The sequence below is a fragment of the Mandrillus leucophaeus genome, unplaced genomic scaffold, assembly GCF_000951045.1.
Source record: "Mandrillus leucophaeus isolate KB7577 unplaced genomic scaffold, Mleu.le_1.0 Scaffold714, whole genome shotgun sequence".
NCBI classification, from domain to species: Eukaryota; Metazoa; Chordata; class Mammalia; order Primates; family Cercopithecidae; genus Mandrillus; species Mandrillus leucophaeus.
The window spans coordinates 662,799-663,555 of NW_012107742.1; the positions used below are offsets into that span (position 1 = coordinate 662,799).

The 757-nt window shown below is 65.0% G+C and overlaps 1 protein-coding gene across 1 annotated transcript in view; it reads left to right on the forward strand.

The window, feature by feature from the left end:
- The window catches only part of LOC105528392 (protocadherin alpha-10-like), an 8,866-nt gene that overhangs the window by 7,566 nt on the left and 543 nt on the right, over window positions 1-757 (forward strand). The window contains exon 2 of the mRNA XM_011965122.1: window positions 4-752. Coding sequence (XP_011820512.1) covers window positions 4-752 — 749 coding nt within the window. The remainder of the gene's footprint in view (window positions 1-3; window positions 753-757) is intronic.

Sequence of the window (757 nt, forward strand, 5' to 3'; positions counted from 1 at the left end):
CAGGAGAACGCGCTGGTGTCCTACTCGCTGGTGGAGCGGCGGGTGGGCGAGCGCGCGCTGTCGAGCTACGTATCGGTGCACTCGGAGAGCGGCAAAGTGTACGCGCTGCAACCGCTCGACCACGAGGAGCTGGAGCTGCTGCAGTTCCAGGTGAGCGCGCGTGACGCTGGCGTGCCGTCTCTGAGCAGCAACGTGACGCTGCAGGTGTTCGTGCTGGACGAGAACGACAACGCTCCCGCGCTGCTGGCGTCTCCCGCTGGCAGCGCGGGAGGTGCAGTCAGTGAGCTGGTGCTAAGGTCGGTGGGTGCAGGTCACGTAGTGGCGAAAGTGCGCGCAGTGGACGCTGACTCGGGATACAACGCGTGGCTGTCTTATGAATTGCAGTTGGCGGCGGTTGGCACACGCATCCCGTTCCGCGTGGGGCTGTACACGGGCGAGATCAGTACGACGCGCACTCTAGATGAGGATGACTTGCCACACCAGCGCCTACTGGTGCTGGTAAAGGACCACGGCGAACCGGCGCTGACGGCCACGGCCACTGTGCTTGTGTCGCTTGTGGAGGGTAGCCAGGCACCCAAGGCCTCGTCGCGGGCTTCAGTGGGCGTAGCGCCCGAGGTGGCTCTGGTGGACGTCAACGTGTACCTGATCATTGCCATCTGCGCGGTGTCCAGCTTGCTGGTGCTCACGCTGCTGCTGTACACTGCACTGCGGTGCTCGGCGGAGCCCACCGAGAGTGCACGTGGGCAGGTGAAGCCCA